This window comes from Notamacropus eugenii, chromosome 3, assembly GCF_028372415.1.
Source record: "Notamacropus eugenii isolate mMacEug1 chromosome 3, mMacEug1.pri_v2, whole genome shotgun sequence".
Lineage (NCBI taxonomy): Eukaryota > Metazoa > Chordata > Mammalia > Diprotodontia > Macropodidae > Notamacropus > Notamacropus eugenii.
In genome coordinates this window covers 296,117,031-296,139,573 of record NC_092874.1, presented here as the reverse complement: position 1 = coordinate 296,139,573, position 22,543 = coordinate 296,117,031, and the positions used below count along the sequence as shown (strand labels likewise).

At 49.9% G+C, this 22,543-nt stretch overlaps 1 protein-coding gene across 1 annotated transcript; it reads left to right on the top strand.

Annotated features, from left to right (window-relative positions):
- LOC140534735 (SUN domain-containing protein 2-like) lies at window positions 1-21,812 on the top strand. The gene is made up of 18 exons (XM_072656145.1): window positions 1-97; window positions 3,405-3,569; window positions 4,247-4,446; window positions 5,003-5,137; window positions 5,387-5,482; window positions 5,753-5,846; window positions 7,002-7,072; window positions 8,021-8,148; window positions 16,581-16,832; window positions 16,987-17,064; window positions 17,795-17,838; window positions 18,190-18,355; window positions 18,670-18,891; window positions 19,073-19,157; window positions 19,367-19,482; window positions 19,634-19,801; window positions 20,626-20,718; window positions 20,962-21,812. Exons 2-18 carry the CDS (start codon window positions 3,436-3,438, stop codon window positions 21,073-21,075), a joined length of 2,196 nt encoding a protein of 731 aa, XP_072512246.1. The 5' UTR covers window positions 1-97; window positions 3,405-3,435; the 3' UTR covers window positions 21,076-21,812.
- Window positions 21,813-22,543: the final 731 nt, after the last annotated feature.

Genomic DNA, 22,543 nt, shown 5'->3' with positions numbered 1-22,543 from the left:
GCGTTCCCCCAATGTTCCTCCCGCGTGTCCACGGTAGCGGCCGACGCGGACGCGATCGCGGCTGGCGGGCGGGGGAGGGTCGGAGCCGTTTCTGCAGGTACCTTCTCTGCATGTACCCGGGCGGGTCAGGGCCGGGAGAGGAGGGGCGGGGGAGGGGCCAGGGCTCGGGCACGGTGCCCTCCTCTGTGCCAGGACACGGCCGCCCCCCCAAACCTGGGCACAGAGGCGGCCCCTCCCCTTGTCTGCCCCCCAAACCTGGGCACAGCTCTCCCGCCAGAGTTGCCCCTGGTGCAGCTGCCTCTGGTTCATCCCCTAACCTCTCCCCCAAATCCCCAGCATCCAGGGATGTCGGTAACCGAGTTGGGTCCCTCGGTGCCAGGCCTGCTTGCCCCCTTGCTTCCTCTCCCCACAAACAACCCCAAAATGGAGTTGCCCAGGCCCGGACTCACTTCCCAGTGCCAAGGCCTGGCATGCCTTTCCACCTCCCTCTGGGCCAAAGTTGTGTTGATTTTCCCAGTGAGTGTGTGCATACACGTGTCTGTGTGACTTGTGTGTATTTGGAGAGGGTGGGAGAGCTGGCAACAGTCCCGTGCCCAGACCTGATGCACCCTGTCCCCTGGCCCCAGATGCCCCCCTTGGCTGGCCAGACTGGGACTCATCACCCACTCTTTGCCTGGTCTTGGCCAGGCTCATCCTCCCAGTGCCAGAGGCCAGCTGCCCTCCAGCTTACCCTCTAACGTGGGGCAACCCCAGCCCGGGGATGATCCTCCCAGGATGAAGGCCCTGCTGCCCCTGGCTCACTGGGTGACCCTGCCGGAGCATCATGGCCCCCTTCCTAGTTCCTCCCTGAAGGAAATCCTCTCAGGCCACTGGCCACTTCCCTCCACTTCCCCTGAACTTTGCAGAGCTGAACCAAACTCAGACTCCCGGCACGTGCAAGTGATCCCTTTTTGTTGGGTTAGCAGATCCTGAAAAGGACTGTGGAGGGTGTTGTGGGTCATCGCTGGGCAGATGAGAGAAGGCCAGGCTGCTCCACGCTGGAGCTATTGAAAAGTGTCAATGTTTGTGGTTGAAACCTTACCAATCCCCCAGGCCCTTTCTGGGCAGCCTGGAAGAGTCTGTCCATCTCTGGCCCTGCAAATTCTGTTCACAGTCTGGGCAGATCCTGTGTGCTCACCAGCCTGAGCCAACAGGAGTCCATCCCTGTGGGTCAGTGACTGCCAGAGCAAGACAGTAGGTGGCCTACAGATGAAAGTCACTTGGCTGGGGAGGCATGTGAAGGTTCAAGGCAGGGGGATGGTAGCATCTTGGCCTGACAGTCCCCAGGAGACTGTGGGAGACTAGTGAGATTCTGGGTAAAATCAGCTCTCATTTGCACATAACAGGATGGAGTGGGGTGAGTCAGGATAAAGCAGAGGGATGTAGGGGGCAGGTGCCCCAGGTTCCAACACCACCCTGGCCCTGCTGGTGACCATGTGATGGCAGATGAGGCAGTATCTTTCTAAACTGGGCTTTTATCCTCTCACATGAAAACAAAGGACTCTTCTTGATGAGCGCCACCTTATTGGGGGCCAGTACTGTGACTGCCTCTGAAATCTCCAAGGGCCCTTTCAATACTAATATTCTATGGTTGTAGGTCAGCATAGGAAGTAGCAGCAGAGAGAGAGTTCTGCCTTTACTGGGCCTGCAACCATGCCTTGTGCTGTTCAAAACATGGGGGTTTTTTGAGGGGGGGGAGGGCAGAGCAGGGATTAGATTATGATGACAGAGGGTAGGGTTGGCTTTTCCCTTTGACTGTAGAATTCAGAATAGTCAAGAGCTTAGATTCTCTGTCTTTATGATACTGGAATGCTGAAGATAAGGCTACCTGGCAGACCGGGGGCTTTCCTTGGCAATTTGGGGGGTGCCCATACAGCCTTTTCAGGCCTCCCCTGGGATGTGGTTAGGTTTGTATCCACAACAGCCTGACTACTAGCTGTACTGCTTTGTTTGAGGCCTCGGGCAAAGACTCCACCCAAGCATGGGGGAGGGAGGGTGAGAGCTGATGCTGATGCCCGAGTGGGTGGGCATTCAAAGACTCCAGTGGGGCAGACTTGATTACCATGTGGGGGTGGAAGCTAGCAAGGGACATCAGGCCAGCTGTCTGCCTTGGCTGCTGCCGATTTCCCTCTTCCTGTCCTTGCCAAGTGGGCACCCCATCTTCAGAGAAGCTCACGGGTCGACCAAATGGGCTTCCTTAGCCAGGGAGACATGTGGTTTCTTGCTTTTTAGGACAAGTCTAGTAGGAACTCTCCCTGCTAGCCAAACCAGGCCTTCTTGTTCTCCCAACTGGCAGAGACATCCATTGGGGTCTCTGTCCCACGACCCAAGCAAGCATCTTGGAAATGAAAGCAGTAACCCCCAGAATACAGCTTCTGGCAAAGGTCACAGGCCCTCCAAAATCAAGGTTGGGTATATTAGAGATGGTTTTATAGCATGGATAGACTAGGAAACCAAGCTGAGATCCCCTACAACCTGGTCTCGTCTGTAATCTGAGTTAGGGGTGGTCTAATTCATGTTCATGACATCCATGTCTCCTAAGGCTGGGACAGCCTCCCTTTTGTATCAGCCCTCTGTCACTGAAACTTTGCTTGTGCAATCCTTGACAATTCAGAAATCCCTGAGGAGGCAGTGAGGTTGGAGCTGAGGGAGCTGGGGGACAGGAAGGCCCAGGGCCTGCTTTGGAGGCTCTTCCTCCAAAGAGGTATGGGGACCCCTGGAGAATTTACCACTTGTCTGTTTACTCATTTGTAAAATGAGTTCAATAATCCAGTTGTCCATTGAGGGCTCTTACTAAAGAAACACATGACCTAAGGGGTGGGGTTAGTATCTGATGGTTAGCTTGGACCCCATCCACCCTCCAGAATGATCACAGAACTGGGTGCTGTTGGGGATGAGGGGAAACAAAGACATGGAAGGGAAAGCAGGCCTTTCCCTCAGAGTTAACAACTATGGCGAGAAGGAAATTGTGTGTGTGTGTGAAGCGACCTGAGAACAATCCCAAGGCAAGTGTCAAAACCCCAGATTCAGTAAAGACACCAAGGGAGACATTCCAAATGGAGGCTGGAGAGAGAGTGGGGGCAGCGCTTCACCAGGGAAGCCACCTGCAAGAAGATGTCACGGCCAGCTCAGGCACAAAGCTGGCAGGCTTGGCCCTGGTGAGCAGCCACCCTCAGCGTCTGGGAGACACTTCAGAAACTCTTTAGGAAAGCGCCTCTCTGTCCCAGTGCAGCCAGCTTTCCTTTTGGAGGAATCCATCCCTCCCCTTCAACGTCTCCCCCATCAGGCTCTTCTCAGGGGGTCCCAGAAAATCACACCTAGTCAGTCAGTAAGCACAGCTTCTCATTACTTTTTGCTTCTTCCAGGAATTTCTAGCACTTCTAGAGTGAGATTTTGATGATGTCTCGACGCAGTCAGCGCCTGAGCCATCGTTACCATGTTGATGATGATGGAGGCAGCAGCAGCAGCAGCAGTGGAGGAAGTTCCCTGGTGGCTGGTCAGCACACTGCCTTCAAGGACAGTCCCTTAAGGTAAGCCACTCCACAGCGACCCTAGGTCATCTTCCAGATCACAACCACTCAGGGCAGCCAAGGGCCTGGCCAGCTTCCATGTGCACCTTTCTTTCCTGCCCCCATCTTTGGTGGAAACATCACTCTAGTGCTTTCTTTCCCCACAAATGCGAGAATTTCCTGTCCCCAGCACCGTCTCTTCCCCTTCTACCCCAACCTGGGCTGCTGCTGCCTTCACTCTCTGAGAACAGGAACTAGGGAGGGGTGACTTTGAGCATTGAGAGGGCCAGAAACTGAGGCTTAAAGCTGGGCAGGGAACAACCATCATGTGGCCCAGTACCCACGGTTTCTGGGGTGAGCTGCAGGGCCTAGCAAGAGCATAGGAAGCCATGGGGGTGATGGACCTGTGGGGGAGGAGACAGGTTCAGGTGGCTTTAGCTCCTCTTGTACCTCATCATGGTGGTTCCATTTGGAAAGAGGCCCTGCCTGGCCCATGGGAGCTGGGGATTTGTTCCAATGTTATAAAGGATTCATCTGTTGAAGGAATAAGAACAGAAGAGGGCTTTGGGGATCATTTCTTTTCATCCTAGAAGCTCCTTGAAAGTCTCTTCCTCCTCCAGGCCTTTCTCCCCCTGTTTTTCTCCTGCTTCATCTCCTTCACCCTCTTTCCTTTGCTCTTCATGCTTGGCGCCCCCCAGGACTCTGAAGAGGAAATCTGGCAGTGTGAAACGCCTCTCACCAGCCCCTCACCTGGGCCCTGCTTCCAATCCTCACACTACCTACTACAGTGAATCAGTGGTCAGCGAGTCCTACGTCAGGGGCCCCCGGGTCGCCTCGGTGGACAAAAGCTCCATCCTACAAGATCAGCTGGACAGCGATGTCTACTGGAGTGAACGTGGTGAGCTCTGGCCAGAGCTTGACAAACCCGAGGGCTTGGGCTGGGGAGAAGGAAGGAAGCTCCTCCCTGTCTTCTAAAGATTCCTAAGGAGGCTAGTGTCTGTTGGGAGTTACCTTACTCCTCCAGGTTGGCTCATCTCCCTGGATCCTCCCAGGTGGGAGATCCTTCCATTCTCCTGAAGCCCCTCAGTCCCATAGATGGCACTTTTCCAGATCTGGGTGACAATAACCATGCCTCCTAAGGCAGAAGGCCACCTGGTTTTGTGCAGCCAATGAGCTAAAAATCATCTTTACATGTTTCAGTAAAGTTCCATTACACTTAAAAACATAAAAAGTGTTCTTACCTCATACAGAAATAGGAAGGGGGCCGGATTTTGCCCTTGTGCAGAACTCCATTCCTGCCCTAAACCACATGGGGGGGGCTTCTGGGTTCAGACCCCCAAAGGGGTGGGAAGTCTGAATTCTGAAAAGTTCTGCCAGGTGTTCCACCTCTGGCAGCTGCTGTTGCTGGAAGCCTGAAGCTCCCTGCTTATCAGGCACCTCCATGCTCTGTGCAGGTGGGGACTTGGTGAGGAGGAGGAGAGGCCTGGGAGGTGCTGAGAAGAGTAAGATCAATGGACTGAATGAGGGCAAAGTCACCTATGATATCTATGGATCTTCCTCAGGATACTCCTCGGAGGATGACTCTGCAGGTAGGCAGCACTTCCTGCCTACTGGAACTCCATCCCCTGGACGCTGCCCCGTGTACTTTGAAGGGTGCCCCATCCAGGGGGGATGGGGAGAACATAGATTTCAGATAAAAGGATAGAGAACTCTGCAGTCTGGCTCCAGGTGGGGGTTTGGAGGTTGGAAGGGCCCAAGCCTCAGCATGGTAATGGGGATGCCTGAGGCCCACTTGTGTCTCCTTCTGGGTGGCTCCTCATGTCTTCACTTTCCTGCAGGGCACACACTTATGGACCAGCCTGGCTCAGCATCCTCATTAAGGAATGCTGCCTCCCAAGTTGGCGCTTTCTTGTGGGTGGCCATCACTTTTCCAGGTGGGTTCTGGGAGTGGGTGGGCACACTGCCCAGGGCAGTCCCTGCTGTGGGCCCATAAGAGCTTCCTCATTCCTATGCTGGGGCACACCAGGCCTGGGTGCTAACCCTAGGACAGTGTGTGGAGACAGGCTTTTATGGCAGGATCCCCAGGCACAGCTAGAAAGCCTTGGGAGATTCAAGGAGCAGCTGCAGAGTGGGCAGGCTGGGAGCAAGCTAACTCTGGGATAGGAGGGCGAAGCCTTTGAACCCCTCTGCTGGGACTTTTACAGGTTGGCTCTTTGGCCTGTTCTACTGGTGGCTGGGCACTACCTGCTACCGCCTGACCACAGCTGCCTCCCTGCTGGACGTCTTTGTCTTAACCAGGTCAGTGAGGCCTCCCTGGGCTCTGCCAGAACCAAAGAACCCATGCTTGAAAAAGCTTCACCACGCTTGAGCTCAGTTCAGCTTTTGAGACTTTTGTGCCATGAATCTTATGACAGAAGGTCAGGTCAGGGTCAGGGGTGTGCTGGAATCAGCTGGAACCAGCTTGAACCTGCTCCTGAGTGTCAGCTACCAGTCAGGGCTCCTCTGGGTATCTAGACTGAAGAAGAAGATGGGACAAGTTGTGTGTGCCTTCACCCCCTTCAGAACTGCTTGTTAACCCTTCCCCAGCACATGCCAATCCCCATGAGCACAGGTGCTGCTCTATTCCTGAGTATCTTGGAGGAGCTGTCCCCTCAGTAGTTCCTGCCTCTCATCTCCACTGACTCTGGTGGCTTCACCTTGGCCAGTTGGAAAGTCCTGAGCTCCCAGGGGTTGTAGTCTCTTCCCAGTCCTTCGGGTAGCCAGGCCATCCTTACAGTTTCTCTGTGGGGGGTCATGTCCAGGTTTCCAGGCAGCCTCCAGGGCTGTGTCCAGGAGCCTCTAGAGCAGGGGTAGGGAACCTGCGCTCTCCAGGCCACATGTAGCCTTCTAGGTCCTGGGGTGCAACCTTTGGACTGAGGCCAAGTTTTACAGAACAAATCCTTTTCTTAAGGAGATTTGTTCTTGGAAGTCTAGATTCAGTCAAAGGGCCACCCTTGAGGACCTCAAGTGCCACATGTGATCTCCAGGCTGCAGGTTCCCTATCTAGCTCTGGATTCTTGGGGCCACAGGCTAGGCCCAGGGAGACTGGCCAAACTTGTCAGGGCTTACTCCTTCCAAGTCCCAATTTGACAAGCACTGAAATGATTTAGCCAAAAGAAGCCTGCCCAATTCACTAGCATATAAGCACATTCCTGAGAGCCCTGGGAGGGAGATGCCTTCCACCAGCCCTGTCACCTTTCATAACAACATTCACACATTTGACCAAGGTCAAATTTTCTCCTTCCACTTGACCTCGAGGGCTGTCCATAAAAGCCCAGAGCTCCCCATCGTAGCTGTCCCAGGGTGGGGGCACACCCTTTGTTGGTTTCCTCAGCAGCTCAGGGAGGGTCGCACAGGAATCTGGTGGGGAAGACCAGGCACTAATGTCTCCTCCTTCATCCCCATGAAATCCAGGAGCTTTTCAACTCTGAAGAAGTTGTTTCTGCTTCTCTTGATGCTGTTGCTTCTGGCTTCGCTGGCTTACGGTGAGCCTTGCTGAGTCCCCAGGGCACCCTGCCAGCCCAGACAGACAAGGGCTTGGGGGCAGGGCTGCTGAACGCAAGTCTGGAAGACAGAGCTTTGAAGGGGAGCCTTTAGCCTTTAGGGGAAAAGGGACCCAGGCCTTGTATGGGAAAGTTCTTGTGCCTGAAATGGGATAGACGGCCTGTGTCTCCTCCTCTTGATCCAATCCCACAAGCCTTTCTTGTGCATCTTCTGTATGCAGGCCTCCCAGACTCATGCTGCATGCCTACTATGACAGTGCTGGCTTTACATGGGTGTTTGATCTGCCCCCTCAGTGGTCACTGTCAAGGCACTTGAGGGTGGGGGAACTGGTAGAAGAGCTGAGTCCACAATGAATGGGTTAGCTGGGCAGGACACAGCCAATGCCAGCTCTGGAGGCCTTTGCCCCTTCTCACTGGGGAGAATGGACAGGGTGGTCCTCCCTGGATGGTCCCAAAAGAGCTGTACTCTGTTCAGGAACCATGACATCACTTACCCCCTACTATGAGATGAAGCCCAGCTTGGGAATGGTGACACCACAAGCTGTCAGTTACCAGGACCTCTATTCAGCTGGCATCTCCTGAAAGCACTCTGATCCTCCAGAAGAGACAGGGCTGTATGTGGACCAGGCTTGGGACCAGGAGGCAGGACTTCTCCATGTCCTCTCCCCAGCTGCTTCTTGTCCCTCATTTTTCTCATAATCCAAAAGTGTGTAATGACTCCTGAAAGGATCATGAGAGATGCCTTTCCTGAAGGGTCTTGCCTTCCAGATCATGGGGCCCATAATGCATGCACCTTCCTTGGGCCAGGGTCTGAGCCCATGTGGATGTGACACTGCCAGACACAGTCCAGGTGTAGGTCCTCATCCTGGACATGTTTCCCTTCTGGTGCCTCAGCCTCTGCCTTCATTAGCCTTTCCTCCCATGTGCTAGGTGCTTGGTATTTTTACCCCTATGGACTACAGACATTCCACCCTGCTATGCTGTCCTGGTGGGCAGCAAAGGGCAGCAACAGGAGAGAGGAGGTGTGGGAAGCAGGAGAATCCACCCCATATTTCCAGGTGAGTGCCTGGGTGAGTGCCAGGAACACTTTGTGCAGGACAGGCAGACAGTCTGCTCACAACCAAGTCTGTTCCAATCAACCCCAGAATCACTCAGTCCACTACCATTTCTTAAGTGTGGCCTACTGTGTGTCAGGCACTGTGCTAAGGGATGGGAATTCAAAGAAAGAATTCAAACCCAAACAAACAAGCCCACAGTCCCTGCCCTGAAGGAGTCCCCGAGTCATGAGGAAACAACTAGGTACAATGGAGATCTACCAGGACAGATGGGAGTGAAGCAGTAGAGGGAGTTGGCTATGCTGTTTCTTCTGTGGCAGCCATACAGACTATTACCATACCATCTCTGAAGACAGTTCTGGCCTGGCAGGATCTTCCAGGTGGTGTCCTCTCCTAGCGCTGTCTTTGAAACAGCTCTGCAGCACTATGAGGCATCAGAGGAGGGGGAAGCAGGATTAGCCAGAGGAAGCTGCTTTTGTTTCCATTTTGTAATGAACAAAAGTCTGTTTTATTTCCCTTCTCCCTCTCCCACCCATTCAGAAAAATGAAAAGCAAACCACTTGTAACAAATGTGCAGAGTTAAGCAAACCAGTCCCTTTTTGGCCATGTCTAAAAGATCTATGTCTCCTTCTGCCTCCTGAGACCATCTCTCTGTCAGAAGTTGGGTCATTTTCCAGAAAAGTACTTGGTCACTGCATCGATCAGAGTTCTAAAGTCTTTCAAAGTTGCTTCTTTGTGGTTCTTCTCACTCTGCTCTGCACCAGTTCATACAAAGTCTTCTCAGGTTTCTCTCAATACCACCTATTTCATTGTTTCTTAGAGCACGGTTGTATTCAATCCTTACACCATAATTTATTCAGCTCTTGCCCAGTTCGGGGGCAAGCCAGTAGTTTCCATTTCTTTGTCTTTGCTGTTTGGGTGCCAAGTGTGTGTCATGCAGAAGATAGGTCATTCATCTCAGTGGTGACAGTCTCTTCTTAATGGTCTGTGCTGTGGGGCAAGAGATGAGAATATAAATCCAGGCTATAATGAAGCCTTCATTTAGTAACCTCGATTTATCCATGGATTTCCATCTCCAAACTCATCAATCTTTGCACCAGGGCCACTCACAAGCAGCATTAGGAGACTCTCTCACCTTGGATATGCAGATCCCTGGGGAGCCAGGGTCAGAAAACCTGGGCTCAAGTTTGAGCTTTGCCACTTGCTAGCTTTGGGACCTGGGGCAGTTCAATGCCAACCTCTCAAGACTCAGCCTCCCGCGTTCCCCCGCTGCCTTCAACTGAAATCATAGTTGCCTCCCCCAAAAGGCCTTCCCTAACACCTTGTCACACAGTGAAGTGATTCTGGAGGGGGGGGGGTCTCCAGAAATTGGTAGCAGAGCCCAGACTATCAGAGTTGATCAAGCTGGGAAGACTTGAAGGCTGTGTGCAGATCCTGGTGTCTGCCCACCAGAAGCTTGGCCACCAGGTGATTGGATTTGGGGAGTCATGATGACTTGGGAAGCAGATAAAAAGACCAAACAACCTTTGCCTTCTGCAGCCACCTTCTTTTTGTGGACAGAGGTCAGGGGACGTCAGAGAAGGACAAAGAGTACTTGGTCTCCCTCAGTCCTCACACAGTCCAACCACAGTCTAAGTGGTTGACATTATTCCAGTGTAATCTGAGGGGTGACATGGAGTGGTGGGATAAAGGACATGGCTCTAGAAACAGCAACAGATGAGGTGCTGGATGTCAGATGCACAATGAGGTCCACGATTTTGGACACAGCCAGTGTCAGAATTTGATTTGTCTGACTTCTCATGTCAGCTGCAAGGAGTTTTTTTTTCAGATGTGGGGGGGAAAACAATCAGTGGAATGATCACTCACAGGCAGAAGAATTTGGAGGAGGCAAATCAGCCTCAAGGATTAGATTTCATCACATTTTTAAAGGCAACTAAAAAACCCCATAGTTGCTATTCCAAATGAGCATAAGGCAACAGAGGGCAAAGGAAGTCCAGGAGGAAGCTGAGAAGATCATTTTGTCCTTGTGACCCCAACACTCGGCATAGCCTGTTACACTTAGTGGGAGTGTATCAGTGTTTGTTGGCTGTCATTGTACTAAGTCCACAAAACAACGTGCAAGGGAAGAAGACACAACTATTATTTGTCAGTAAGAAAGTCCCCAGGCACAGGATACATGATCAGCACCAAAAGATGTCACAACGAAACCAAAGGACCATCTTCACGGAATGAGAAATGCTGGTTACACGAATCATTTCAGCATCAAGGACCAGATCAGTGACTGGGCCCCACAAAGGTCAAAATCCAGCAAGTTAGAAGAAAGGGGGACAAAAGGGGAAAAAACATACCGTACAGCTCCAACAGCTCCAGTCCTTCCTCTTCAGATGTGTCAACCACTCAGGCACGGCAAAAGGAACACTGACTCATAGCATCGTTTCCTAAGGATGTTTGACTGCTGCCCCAAAACATCACATTCCAGTGAGAAGGCCAGCAATCCTAGAGGCTGCCTCCGTCAGAGACCAGCGGCTCTTGGCAAGCAAAGAAACCAAAGGCAACGCTGGATCTGAAAATAGGCCACTGGCGCAAGAGAAGAAGAGGGTGGTGACTAAAGGATACAAACAGTGGCCCCGTGAAACGGCAAACATCAGGAAGGGCCCTCAGCCTCCCTCTTCAGCTCAGTCCTGAGAGTGGAGGCCCCCAAATTCTTGAGGCAGCTCCTTCCCCGCTCAGTGACTCACCTTGTTAGGAAGCTGTTCCTGCCTCTGAAATGTGCCACAACTTCTACCTTGCCAGGACAAGCAAAGCAACTCTAACCCTGTCCATGTCCACAAAGTCTGAAAACCATTTTCACGTCTCCTCATCGTGTTGTGTGTTTCCAAAAGTTTTCTTGATATCATTGGTTTTTACTTAACCTACCTTTCCCAGTGTGTCTTCTCAGAAAGAGAAGCAGGGAATTTGGAAAAACCCTGCAAAGCTTGTGTGATCTACTAGTGAAAATCATTTTGAATTAGGTACATCTTTACACACACACACACACACACACACACACACACACACACACACACGCACACATCCCACTGACTTTGAAGACTTGTCTCTAGCTTTTGCTTTCATGTGACCCACCTTGCTCAGTGTATCCTTCCCATTTTGCCCTCCCACAGAGCCAGCCCTTAAGCAAAAGAATAAACCAAAAAGGGGAAGAAAAGTTCAGCAGAACACAGCAGGCGAGCCCAGCATTAGATGCAGGTTCCCTGCCAGTATTTCCCACCCTAGCCAGGACGGGAAGGGAAGAAGATCCTCATGTGTCATCTCTGTTCTTTCCATTTCCATGGTTGTCTGTGGTGCTTGTTTTCTTGTTCTCCTCATTCATTTATTCCACTTTTCCCCAGTTCATGTAAGTCTTCTAATTAAGCAGAGCTGTGGCTTCGTACAGCATAGTCATATTTCCTTGTATCCATAAGCCACTCCTCTGTCAATGAGTTCTTTGCTACCAAAGAACTTTCTTAGTGGTTCAGTTGGTATGGCACTGAATAAGTTAATTTAGGTAGTTTTATCATTTTTATGCTACTGGCTTGACCTACCCACGAGGAGTGAGTACATCTCCAACTGTTGAGATCTCTACGTATGAAGAATGTTTTGTAATTGTGTTCATATAGTTCCTGTGTGTGTCTTGGCAGGCAAACTCTCAGGTTGTATACAGTATACAATTGTATACAGTTATTTTCAATGGAATTTCTCTTTCTATCTCTTCCTGCTGGATTTTCTTGATTAATGTATAGAAATGCTGATGGTTTTGATGGGCTTCCAACTTTCTTTAAGTAATTGTTTGAACTGGTTTTGTTTTAAACTGGTTTTTTAGATGACTCTCTAGGGTTCTCTTGGTAAACCATTGTATCATCTACCAAAAGAGATAGTTTTGGTTCCTCATTGCAGTTTTTTCCCTTCAGTTTCTTTTCTGCCTTATTGCTATATCTAGCAGTTGCTGTAACTGGTACAACACTGAATAGCAATGGTTGGCAATGGACTTTCTTCCTTTACCGTGATCTTACTGGGAAGGCTTATCCCCATTACATATCATGCTTGCTCTTGGTTTGAGTTAGATAATACTTATTTTAAAGAAGACTCCATTTATTCCTGTGCTTTCTAGTGTTTTTCAACAGGGATGAGGCATTTTGTCAAAAGCTTTGTCTGCACCTGTTGAAATCATATAAATTTGTTGTTTATGTTATTGATATAATCAGTTACATTTATAGTTTTCCTAATAATTGACCCAGGCCCAACTTCTTGGTATCAATCCAGCTTGGTCACAGTGTCACAATATATCTTTGTGATATATTCCTGTAATCTCCTTTCTTAGCATTTAATATTTTTCATCAATATTCATTAAGGAAATTGATCTATAGTTCCCTTTCTTGGGGAGACGTGACTCTCCTTGGTTTGGGTATCAAGATTATATTTTTGTCATAGAAAGAATTTGATAAGATTCTATCTTTACCTGTTTTTCAAATCGTTTATTTAGTGTTGGAATTGATTACTTTTTAATCATTTGGAAAAATTTGATTTAGTCCTGGGGTTTTTTCTTAGAGAGATCATTTATAGCTTGTTTCGTTCCTTTTTCTAAGATGGGGTTATTTAAGGGCTCTGTTAAACAGGACTATTTATATTTGTAAAATTCATTTCATTTAGATTTTCATTTTTATTATTGGCATGTAGTTGGGCAACAAAGCTCCTAGTAATTACTTTTATTTTCTCTTCATAGATTGTAAATTCACTGTTTTCATTTTCTGATGTAATAATTTGGTTTTCTTTTGTAAAAATTAAATTAGCCAAGGATTTATCTATTTAATTGTTTTTCTCAAAGCTTATAGTTTTATTTATTAGTTCATTGGGGTTTTGTTCTTTCAATTTCGTTCATCTTTCTATCGATTCAAGATTTTAATTTTGGTGTTTAATTGGGAAGGGATTAATCTGTTGGTTTTCTAAATATTTTAGTTGCATGTCTAATTCTTTAATCTGTTTCTTTGTCTCTTTGATTGATGTAAGCATTTCAAAATATACATTTCCCTCTAAGTCCTGCATTGACTGCATCCCCAAAATTTAGTTATGTCATTGTCACCATGAAATTGTTAACCATTTCTATGATTTGTTCTTTGACTCATCCATTCTTTAGGATCCATTCTGTAAGATCCATTCTTTTTCTCCAACTCCTCTATTTGTGTATCTTTCTGTTTCAAGCATATTTCTTGTAAATAACATATTGTTGGATTCTGGTTTCTAATCCATTCAACTGTATTCTTCCATTTTATGAGTGAGTTCATCCCATTCCCATTCACAGTTGTGTTCATTAAATGTATATTTTTTTCCATGCTATTCTTTTACACTCATCCTTTTGTTTTTTACTCTGTCCCTTCTTCAGTAGTCTTTTGTTTCTGACCTTTGCCTCCCTTAATCTATCCCGTCATTCTTCCCTCCCCCTCACCTTTCTCTTAGACGCTTTTCCTCCTACTTCTCCTTGCGTAAAATGAATCTCTCCATCTCATTGTGTGTGTATGTGTATTCTTCCCTCTTTCAACCAGTTCAGATGAGAATAAGGTTCGTGTTGCCTGTTCCCCTCTTCTGTCCCTCCCATTGTATAAACTCTTTCTAGTGCACCCCATTTATGAGATAACTTTCCCCATTCTTTCTCTCCTTCCCCACAACCTTCCAGTGCATTTCTCTTCTCCACCCTTACATTCTTTTGAGATCCTCACAACATAATACAGTCATTCAGGTCGCTATCTATTTAGACTGCTTCTAGGACCCGTGGTGATCATAAAATTCTGAAGTGGTTACATGTATCATCTTGCCACACAAGGGATCTAAACAATTTGCCCTTTTTTAGTGACTTGTGATTTCTCACTCATGTTCACCTTATTATTCTTCTCCTGAGTTCTGTGTTTGAATGTCAAATTTTCTATTCTGTTCTGGTCTTTTCATCAGGAATGCTTGAAAGTTCTCTATTTCAGGAAGGGTCCTTATTCCCCTGTAGGACGATACACAGTTTTGCTGGGTAGTTTAATCTTATTGTGGGCTCTAATCCTAGATCTTTTCCACTCCAGAATATGATATCCCAAGCCCTGTACTCCTTTAATGTGGAAGCTTCTAAATCTCATGTGTCCTGACAGTACTGGATTATTTCTCTCTGGCTATTTGCAGAATTTTCTCCTTGACCTGGCAGTTCTGGATTTAGAACAGTTGCTGGGAGTTTTCATGTAGGGGTTTCTTTCAGGAAATGATTTGTGGTTTCAAGTTCTACTTTGCCCTCTGATTCTAACACATCTGGGCATTTTCCTTTGTAATATCTTAAAATATTATGTTGAGCTCCTTTTTTGTTCCTGGCTTTTGGATAGACAAATGACTCTCCAATTCTCTCTCCTCAATCCATTTCTAGGTCATTGGAGTTTTGTATGAGATCCTATACATTTTCTCTTGAATTGATTTTATTTTTTGTTGTTGTCTCCTAGAGTTATTAGCTTCTATTTGCTCAGTTCTAATTTTTAAGGAATTCAGTATTTTTGTGCCTCTTTTACTAATTATTCATTCTCTTCTCATATCTTTCTTGTACCGCTTTTTAAAAATTTTTCCTCTTCCACTCTTAAAATCACTTTTTGTTCATTTTTATCTCATTCTTTAACTCTTCTAGGAATTCTTGTTCAACTCTTATCCAATCTACCCTTTTTCTTGGAGGATTTGCTTAAAGATATCTTCAAGTCATTGGCTTCTTCTGTCTTTCTGTCTTGAGCCATAGTAGCCCTTTGTGGTCAGGTTCAGTTTTGTTTACTCATTCTTCCAGCCTATTTCTTGACTATGAACTTGATGTTGGCATTGGGCTCAGCTCACCTCTGGGCTTTCTTAGTTCAGTCCGCAAACTTTCAGTGCTTCCATAGTGGTGATATCTGTTCACTGCTATTCTTGTCTGAGTTGTGCAAGTTCCTGACTCAGGTTTAGGTCTTCTGGCTTGCGGGTGCTGGAGTTTCTGTAGAATGTTATTGGACTCAGTCATTGTTAGCACACTTTGAGGTTCTGCAGGTTCAGAGGGACCGAACTTATTGACTCTTCTTGCGTCTGGGTCTCCTACCCGAGGTATCCCACTGCAGGACTAAAAGTGAACATTGAGCCCCCAGCTGTGCTCTGGGGCTCAGGTCCAGAACCTCTTTGCAGAACCCCTTTCTTGATCAGTGCTCAGCTAGGGCCTCGCTCACTCATAACTGCTCCTCTCAGCCCTACGTCTGTAGCCTAGAAGAGTCATTTGGCCCCCTTCATGCTCCCAGGATAGCCTGGGATCTGCTCCTGCTCAGGGATTCAGTTCTAGCCCTTTTACCATCCTTGGGCAATGAAATGCTTCCCACTGTCCTGGCTGCCATTATGTTGGGCTCCTGGCCAGCCCCCACCTCAGTGTCCACAGCTCTCTTATTTCTTAAGCTTCCCTGGGCTGGAGAAATGACGCACAGGGATGTTTTCTTGGCTTTCCTCATGAGAATGTGGTCTGGCACATTATCTAGATGGTTAGAGAGGAGGTGGGCTGGGCTCATCAAAAATGCCCACCCTCCCTCTGTTCTCTTGGTTCTGCCCCTGTGCTGTGTGGTTGGTGGGGAGGGGACCTTCTGCATGCTTAGCCTCCTTTGTACCTCTTGGGGAGGTCTCTGACCTGGCTTTTTGCCCTGAGCTCTCTCAGCTTCTTTGCCATTTCGACCCTGGTGACCCTGGCCCTCCCTCATCACTCTCCTGGCTCACTGCCGCAGTGTCCTGAGTGGCCTCCCTGCCTCCAGTCTGTTCTGCACTCTGCTCTCAAAGGAACTTTCCTTAAGAACAGAGCAGACCAAGTGACTTCCCTCCTCAGTCAATGGCAGGGCCTCCCCTTTGCCCCCCAGAGGAAAACAGCCCCACCCTGTCTTTCCAGCCTTAGCCTCATTGGTCTTCTGTACTCCTTTCACACTCGGTGACCCTACCCAAATGGCTGCCCCCATGCTGAGAATTCATTCTGGTGCTCTTTCTTCCAGTCAGCCTGTCAACCCACATGTATTTATTAAGCACTTCCTCAGTGCCGGGTCCCGGCCTAGGGGACACAGGTACCCAAAATGAAACCATTCCCATTGACCAGGAACTTCCATTCTCAGGCGGAGACCAACAATGCTTACGTTTTTGTAAATAGCGTAAGTGTGAAATGAAGAAATCTGCCGACAGCAGTTAAACGACCTGGTGGCTTTTAATGTCCTTGTCTCCTCCATTCAAATGGAAGTTCTTCGTACACAAGAAAGGTTTCCTTCTTGGTCCTTGTGTTCTCAGCACTCAGCCCCACCTCGGGCACACAGTGGTGCTTAACAAATGCCCAGTGCTCCTTGTTCCTCCTCCTAAGAGACTTTTCATCTTTGTGTGTTTTCCTCCTTGTTCCCAAGGCTGAACAGCATGTCCTGTCCAAGGTTCATGCCCTAGAAAGGCGGCTGGAAACTCTGGCTTCTGAATACTCTGCACGTTGGCAGAAGGAGGCCATCAGGCTGGAGTTGCTGGAGCTGCAGGGGGCCAGTGGGAATGGAGGTGGAAAAAGCCTGAGCCACGAGGATATTTCAACTCTCCTGGAGGGCCTGATGAGCCAATGGGAACCCACCCTGAAGAAGGACTTCCGTAGGGACACCACTGCCCACATCCAGGTGAGGAGAACGCTCTGCTAAGAAGACCAGGTCGGCAAGCCCAGCTAGTGGAAGGCATAGAGGTCTTGAGGTGAGGCAGCACTCTGGGCTTGGCAGGACCTGCCAAGTTCTCTGGGTCTTGTTGAACGCCTGTCTCCTTTTTTGTGGTCTCCAGGAAGCACTCACCACCCTCAGGGCAGAACATCGGCAAGATTTGGATAATGTTCTAAAGAAGATTTCTCAGGCATCCCAGGTAATCCAGAAGCTCTGACGCTTCTGGAGGCAGAGACACAGGGGATGGAGGGCGGGGGGGGGGGTGGGGGGGGGGGGAAAGGGTGCGGGGAGGGGGGGAGAGGGGGCAGAGACGTCTTGGGGGAGGTCACTTGTAGCTGGAAATGTTGGTGCTGCTGTCAGTAGACCTAACACTTGCTTACAGGTTTCTGGCCAGATTCCATACTTGTATGGGAGCATATTCGATTGACTCATTGTCCCTGAGAGCTCCTGTCTGAGGACTCTGGATCCCCTTGTCCGAAAGATAAGCAGAGAGCTTACTGATCTAAAGCAACCTAAGCCTCCTCCTGTAGCTCCTTTCTGGAACCCCTTTCCTGTACTGAGCACATCCATGCATGAAGACTAGGGAGGGATAAGATTGTCAATGAGAAGACTGTAACTCAACAGCTGAGTTTGAAACTCTTTTCAGGGACTGAGAAGTGACCTCACCACTCTAGGGAAAGTGGTTCATGCCTAATCTCAGCTGAGTTGGGGTCTCTGTCAGATGCCTCCTCTTGGTGGGATGATAAGAGAGGAGTCCAGTCTTTGAAAGGTCTAGCCCAAACTCAAGGTCAAGATTTCTGGAGCCCAACAGTTTGCAGAGACTCAGATCCTCCTTAGCAGACAGAGGGTCCACCCAGAGGAGACAATGAGTCCCCAGAGTGTGGTTTGGTGTTTTCATCAGTCTCATTGTGCCATCATCTTCCTTACAGGAGCTGGAAAGCTGGGTGCTCCAGCTAAAATCTGAATGGCAGAGGTAAGGCCCCAAACTAACTGGCAAAGAGAAGAGGAGGGAAGGAAGGCTAGAAAACTAGACCAGAGAAAGCACCACTGAGATTCTCTGGGGGGGTGTCAGTAGAGCCAGAATACTTGGGTTAGCATGTCCATAGGATTAATCCCAGCTGGTAAGGACCTCAGAGAGCAGATGAGGGTCCTGAGGCCTGGGAGGGAAATGACTTGCCCAGGGTCACACAGGGAGTAAATGTCAGGGAAGACTTGCACCCAGATCTCTGGTTCTGTTCTTTCCCTTTGATAGTGGTTCTGCTTGACTCTATCCTGTGTCACTAGCCAGTGGCTGCCCTTCCCTTTTCCTTTTGTCACTGTCTAGTTTGGCCCAAGAAGCCCTCCAGGAAAACATATTAAAGGCTATGGGTCCACTGGAGGCCCAGCTGGCTGGCCTGAGACAGGAACTGGCAGCCCTGAGCCAGAGACAGGCTGCAGCGGCAGAGGAAGTAGACCTTTGGCCACAGAAGATGGCAGCCCTGCGCAGTGATGTGAGTCCTCCAGTCCACCACTTAGACCACATGTGCCCCTCTCTCCAAGGTGGGCTGCCTGAGCATCTGCCCAGGGAGACCCAACCCTCTAAGGTGTCCACTGGGGTCCAATGAGATCTTTTTTGGTAGACCTGAAAGCAGTGGAAAAATGCCAGTCACTTGGTTCACAGCCGTCCCTTCCCTGGCACCAGGAAGACATGCATAGGCTCTGAGCTCTCAGAGTCTTTCTAGACACCCCCTCCCCAGGTCCCCTGTCCCGGCCCTCTTTCTTCCTTACCTCTACTGTTTTGTGGATGGTCTCTGGTGGTTTCTAGGTGGAGTCTCAGTTCCCAGCCTGGATCAGTCAGTACCTTCTTCGAGACAAGGGCGCTAAGGCTGGGCTTCTTCAGCTGGAGGAGGTACAGGCCCAACTTCGGGACCTGGAGCACAGAATCCTCACTCAGGTGGCAGAAGGGCAGGTCAAATCTGCCAGTGAAGCTGCTGCCAGCCTGAGGCTGACCCTTCACAAGGAAGGAGTGACTGGGGTCACAGAGGAGGTGAGGCCTGCCCCATTCCCTGTCTGCCTGTCGGAGGTCATGGGTTTGCCCTGAGAGGAGCCTCCAGGGAAGGAAGGGGAAGCCCTGGCAGAGCAGGTAGCACACGTGGCCCTCTGGTGAAAGGGCTGGGCCAGTTCTGCAGGCAGCTAGGCCCATGAGTCCATCCATGCCTGTCTTTTAGGATGTGCACCAGATTGTGAATGAGGCCCTGAAGAGATACAGTGAAGACCGCATTGGGCTAGTGGATTATGCCCTGGAGTCCTCAGGTAGGTAGCCTGTAGAAAGCCAGAGGGCTGGGGACATGATGGTTGCCCATTAAGGGACAGCAGGAATTAAAAACTCATGATGCCCCTTATGGGACGGGGCAGTTGAAGGGCTGATGCCCTGGCAGTGACCCCTCATCTTCAGGACTACCTCTGTGTCCTGCCAGCCCTCAGCTGCCCCCACCTCACTTCTCTCCCTCTTGTTCTTTCAGGGGCCAGCATCATCAGTAGCCGCTGCTCAGAGACCTATGATACCAAGACGGCCCTTCTCAGTCTGTTTGGCATCCCCTTGTGGTACTATTTCCAGTCCCCAAGAGCCATCCTCCAGGTATGACAGAACAAAGGGCCCCCAGCTTGGCTCTCTGCCATCTCCCACCTTCTGTGGGGGCTGGGCTCTCAAGGTGGGAGGATTACACAATGGAAATCTATTCCATTGGCTGCCCACCTGACTTGTCACCTGACTTGTCTTCTGCCCACAGCCAGATGTTTACCCTGGCAACTGCTGGGCATTCCGGGGCCCCCAGGGCTTTGCTGTGGTTCGATTATCTGCCCGCATCCACCTCACTGCTGTCACCTTGGAGCATGTACCCAAAGCCCTGTCTCCCATCAGCAACATCCCTAGCGCCCCCAAGGATTTTGTCATCTTGGTGAGTATCTGAGCCTTGCAGCTCTCCATTCCAGTATGCCTGACAGCCATTTCTTAACAGCAGCATTGTGAGGTGAGGAATGGAAGGATGTGCCCATTTTACAGCTGGGATATTGAGGCTGGTCTCTGGACTCCACAACCAGCCCTTTCCCTGCTCCCCCTCTTCTTAGAGAGAAGCCAGAAGAGGACAGCTGACAGCAGTCAAGATTTCAATGCTGTCTCAGGGTCCTTTTATACAACTCCTTTATACATGGGTGCCTCCATGGCCAGGTGTCCCATGGGGGAGCTGAGTGGGGATGATGAGCACCATTCCCTACAGTCACCTCCTTAGGGCAGAGTTGGAATGTCCTCATAAGGAGGATGTGGGTGAAAAAAGTGGAGCCAGAGGAGAAGAAGAAACGTGTAGGGGAACAGGATGCTTCAGGACCTAAATCCTGATAGATGAAGAAACTGAGGCACCTACAATTAAATTGTGTGTCCCAAAGCCATTCAGCAGCTTAGGGGAAGAGGCAGAGAAGGAGGCCAGGGGCTTGGAGGGAAAAGGATCTGTCTACTGAGTTAGTGAGAGATGCTGGAAGGTGAGGGGACCAAAGAAGGAAACATCATGGTGGCTTTTGCTTTCTCCCCTTTACTCTCCCCAATGTATCCCCCCCTACACCCCCTTCCTCCTCCTCTTCCACCTTCTCCTCCACAACCTCCCCTTCCTTTGCCTCCCTGGATAGATCTGGATTCATGTCTTAACAGCATGACCTTTCCTCTAACCCCCTCCCATCCATCCATCCATCCATCCATCCATCCCTTCCCTTTGCTTTTCCTTCTCTGTAGGGGCTAAATGAAGATTCACAGTCGGAAGGGGTGGCCCTCGGGCACTTTACCTATGATAATGCTGGGGAGTCCATTCAGACCTTCCACTTTCAGGTATGGAGGGCTGGCCCCACAGTGTCCCAGGGAGGCTGGTGCTCTTGAAGGCTAGATCACCAGCCATGGGGATGCTGTGGCTTTGCTAGGAGCTGCAGTTTGAGCCAGGACCCCATGGTTCTGATAGCAACCTGAGGGATAACATTCAGCCACTGAAGAAGGCCTGGGGGGGACGGGCTCTGGGGTCAGGATGTCCACCAAGGGATCACGAGCCTTCCTGACCCCAGTCTCCTCTTCCCACAGGGCAATGACACAGCCCCATACCAGGTGGTCGAACTTCGGATCTTAAGCAACTGGGGTCACCCTGAGTACACCTGCATTTACCGCTTCCGGGTCCATGGGAAGCCTGCCAATTAGCCTCTCCCCCCCAGGGCCTTTCCCCTCTTTCCCCCTTCAGCCCCTCCCCTCCCCCAGCAAGCACTTCATCCCACTTTCTCGCCCTCTCCCACACTTCATCCCTTATGGCCACTGTGGCTTCTGGGAGAGATACAAGGTGGGAGCCTACCACCATGGAGCAGTTTGGCCCCACCCTGCCCTCTCTGATGGAGAGGAGATCACCAGCTCAGCTATTTGTTTCACTCCCCATCCTCTTGAGGGTCAGGTGGCCCAGCTCCCTACCAGGCCCTGCCTGCCCTCAGGAGGTGTATACACAGCTATGTATGATATCTTGAAGGTGTGAGTCAAGACATCATGAGGGCCTTATTATGCTCAGCAGCACTCAGAACCACAGCTTAGGCCACCTTAGCTTACCTTGCCCAAGAGTCTAGGTCAAAGAACTTGGTTTATTGAGGGCATGACAACTTGGGCAGTTCCAAAGGGCAGACTGGTAGACAGTCTGTCTTGGGCATGCCCCAGCAGGTGGCTAAAGCTCCCGTCCATGGTAGCATGCATAGTTCTCTTTACCATGGGGCATGATGGGGGCAGTCTTTGAAATCTGAAGTATCTGGGACTGGCCACAATTCCCTGGTGTTAAGTTTATTGGGATAGAGTTGGGGTTAGTTTTTTGGAGTTAAGGCTGGGATGGGAGGGGAAGGGCAAATTCTTTGGCCCTGCGGGCCCATTGTATTATGTATATAGATAGATATTTATATTTATACATAGATCTCTTTGTTCTTTGTTATCAGACAGAAAAGCTACGGGCTTCATTTCTGGCTTCCTCCCCCTGGGGCCCAGGGTGATATTCACTCCAGCTCCAGCTTGGGGTGGGGGGCAGGCTGTCAGGCACGGATCCTCACAGTGACATTGCCATCCTTCCTGCCTTTTACTGTAGGAGGGAAGGCAGGCCTTCACACCACAGGGCTGGCCACTGGTCCCTGAAGCAAGCAGGGGCACTCACTCATCTGCAGGCTTTGGGGGTCACCAGCAGACAGTGGCAGGCTGACCCTAGCTGGCCCTCAACCCAGTTTGCTCCCTCTGCTTCTGTTCGCTTACCAGGAAGCTGGCGTCTGAGCAGCCCTGCATAGGAACCTACAGATGGGGTCTTAGTTCTTCCCCATCACAAAGGCTACTGTTTAATTCTTTACTTTGATTTTTTAATCAACAAATTCTAATTTATGCCTATGCAAATATAAATTTTCCCTGGGATCTGTGGCTTCTCCTTGTCCACCTGTTGCTCTTGAGGCCAACTTGGAGTAGTGGGGAAAAGAAGGTGGTATTCTGGTAGAAACTCCCTGGTTAAAGGGCGGCTTCCTTGCTGCTGAGTGAGGCCTGGGAGGGATTGTCCTGGGCATCGAGAGGGAGCTAAGCCCAGGCCTGGGCTGGGAGAAGCAAAGCTGGGTAAGGGAACCAGAGGAGGCTTTCTCATTTCTGCCTGCTCCTTTAAAGC